Source organism: Alligator sinensis, unplaced genomic scaffold (genome assembly GCF_000455745.1).
Source record: "Alligator sinensis unplaced genomic scaffold, ASM45574v1 scaffold1302_1, whole genome shotgun sequence".
Taxonomy (NCBI): domain Eukaryota; kingdom Metazoa; phylum Chordata; order Crocodylia; family Alligatoridae; genus Alligator; species Alligator sinensis.
In genome coordinates, this window is record NW_005842612.1 from 282,989 (window position 1) to 285,409 (window position 2,421).

Sequence of the window (2,421 nt, forward strand, 5' to 3'; positions counted from 1 at the left end):
AGCACAGCCAAGATCGAACCCAGGCATCCCAGCCGCCCCCAACCTCCTAGCAGAGATGGGACCCAGAGATGGGCTCAGGCCGCCTTCCCCTGCACCCAGCTGCCCCTCATACCCCCCCAGCGCGGTGCTGCCCGCACCCCCTGCACCCAGCTGCCCCTCATCCCCCCCCAGCGCGGTGCTGCCCGCACCCACCGGTGCCAGGTGCGCAGCAGGCAGTCGGCGATGGCGCGGGGGCTGGGCGGGGGCCCGGCCAGGCGGCGCAGCTGGGCGTGGGGGCCGGCGTAGGAGGTGGTGAGGGGCGAGACGTAGATGGGGTAGCCCACGGGCTGGTCGCACGAGGAGTTCACCATGTTGCGCAGCGCCTGCTTGGCGTTCTGGATGCTGCCGCGCTCCGGGTTGCGGTTGCGCAGGAAAACCAGCTCCTGCTGCTGCCCGGCCCACAGCCCCCGCACGCACTCCCGGTTCACCTGCAGGGGGGGCAACGGTGAGACAGGGCCCGGACGCCCGAGTTCACCAGGCCTGCAGGCCTACCGTCTGCTCTTGGTTCAACAGCAACGAAGAGCTGACCCTGGGCCTGGACGCCTGGGGTCCCCCCCGCCGCATTTCATCTGGTTGGGGGAGGGGGGTGAGATGGGGCCAGGATGCCTGGGTTCCACACAGCCCCCTGCATCCACCCTCGAGAGACGCTGAGCTGGGGCAGGGGGGGCCTGGGCACTGGGGTCCCTCACCTTGATGACGCGGAAGCCGAGGTGGCGGCGGTGCAAAGTCACCACCTTGTACTCATCGGCGGCATCGTCCAGCACGTGGCGCAGGGCCAGCAAAGCGGGCGCGTTGGCCAGGATGGCACCACGCCAGGCCGGGTCACCCTCATGCGAGATCACTAGGCGCTGCTCGTGCCCTGCAATGGCCTCGTACAGCACGGCCGGATCCTCGTACTCGTCTGGTGACGTGAAATGGTCCTGGGGGTGTGGAGGGAGTCAGCCAGCCCCTCCACCTCGTCTGCAGGTGCCCAGGGGTCTCCCTCGGGAGCACACGTCTCCCCCCGCCCGCTCTTACTACCTGCCCAGGGAACCCAGGTGTCCAGACTCCCAAGTCCCGCCTCTCACCTGGTGCAGCTTGAGGGCCATGCGCACGCCGGGCGCCACGACGCGGTGCAGCAAGTCCATGTCGGCGAAAACCCACTCGTCACGGGGGGAGGTGATGCGGAAGTCCCCCTTGAACAGGGCATGGAGGCCGTATAGGAAGGGCTCCAGGCTGGGGGAGCAGGGGAGAGTCAGTGGGGGGTGGGGTGGGGTGGGATGGGATGGGATGGGATGGGATGGGATGGGATGGGGTGGGGTGGCATAGTTGGGGCGGAGCAGGGGCGTCTCACCTGGCCGACATGCTGTGAGAGGCAGTGCCCAGAGCCCGGCGGCCCAGCACACACAGCCCAAAGCAGAGAGTGACCAACGGAGAGTCCCACTCCTTGTCCATGGGCTGCGGAGACCAGAGCAGGCAGGTAAGGGGCTGGGAGCAGGAGAGAAGCCAGGCGTCCAGGCTCCCAGCCAGCCCCCTGCTCCCACCCCCAGCTCCACTCCCCTCCCCTCCCAAAGGAGCCAGGCGTCTGGGCTCCTGCTCTTGCTCCCTGCCCAGCGCAGGAGAGGAGCCAGGCGTCCGGGGCGCACCGTGGGGCACTGGGCGGCGCAGTGCTGGATCCAGGCCAGGTGCGCGTGGCGGAAGGCGGGCAGCGTGAGGCCGGCCGCGCGTTCATCGTAGTCCTCATCGATGTTGGGGTTGAAGGTGGGGTCGGTATCGACATAGCCGGGCGCCACGGCGCCGCGCAGCCCCTCACGGATGCCCTCGTGCCGCAGCCAGTCCTGCTGCTTGGGCGACCGCGTCACGTAGTAGATGATGCTCTGGGGGGCCGGCGCGGAAGTGGGGCATGAGCGCACCTGGGGCAGCATCCTCTGGGAGCTCTCCCGGGGCTGGGCCTATGCCCCGCCCCTCAATGTCAGTCTCAGCCCTGCCCACAAGCCCAGGCCCCGCCCACTCCTAAGACCCCACGCCCACACACTGCCCCCTCCAGTGCTCCAGGTTTTAGCCCCGCCCCCAACTCCAGCCCCACAAGGCCCCACCCCTTCCACACAAGAAGGGTCTAGCCCCGCCCTCTCCAGCCTGGGCTCCACCCCAAACCCAGACCCCACCCCTTTCCCAAGACTCCACCCTCCCCAGGCTCCGCCCCTTCTTGCACAGGGAATCTTAGCCCCACCCCCTCCAGCCCAGGCCCTGCCCCACATGCCCTACCACAAGCATTTCCCAAGACCCCATTCTCCTCCACCCTCTCCAATCCAGGCCCCACCCCCTTTCCCAAATCCCTCCTTCTCTAGGCTCCAACCCTTACACAGCCATGGAGATCATAGCCCCTCCCCCTCCAGCTCAGAC

At 68.4% G+C, this 2,421-nt stretch overlaps 1 protein-coding gene across 1 annotated transcript in view; it reads right to left on the reverse strand.

The window, feature by feature from the left end:
• Positions 1-74: 74 nt before the first annotated feature.
• Positions 75-2,421, reverse strand: part of PCNX3 (pecanex homolog 3) — a 14,886-nt gene continuing 12,539 nt past the window's right edge. The window contains exons 28-32 of the mRNA XM_025214928.1: positions 1,665-1,895; positions 1,373-1,476; positions 1,107-1,254; positions 729-959; positions 75-467 (exon numbers count right to left, since the gene is read on the reverse strand). Of these exons, the coding sequence (XP_025070713.1) occupies positions 75-467; positions 729-959; positions 1,107-1,254; positions 1,373-1,476; positions 1,665-1,895 (1,107 nt within the window). The remainder of the gene's footprint in view (positions 468-728; positions 960-1,106; positions 1,255-1,372; positions 1,477-1,664; positions 1,896-2,421) is intronic.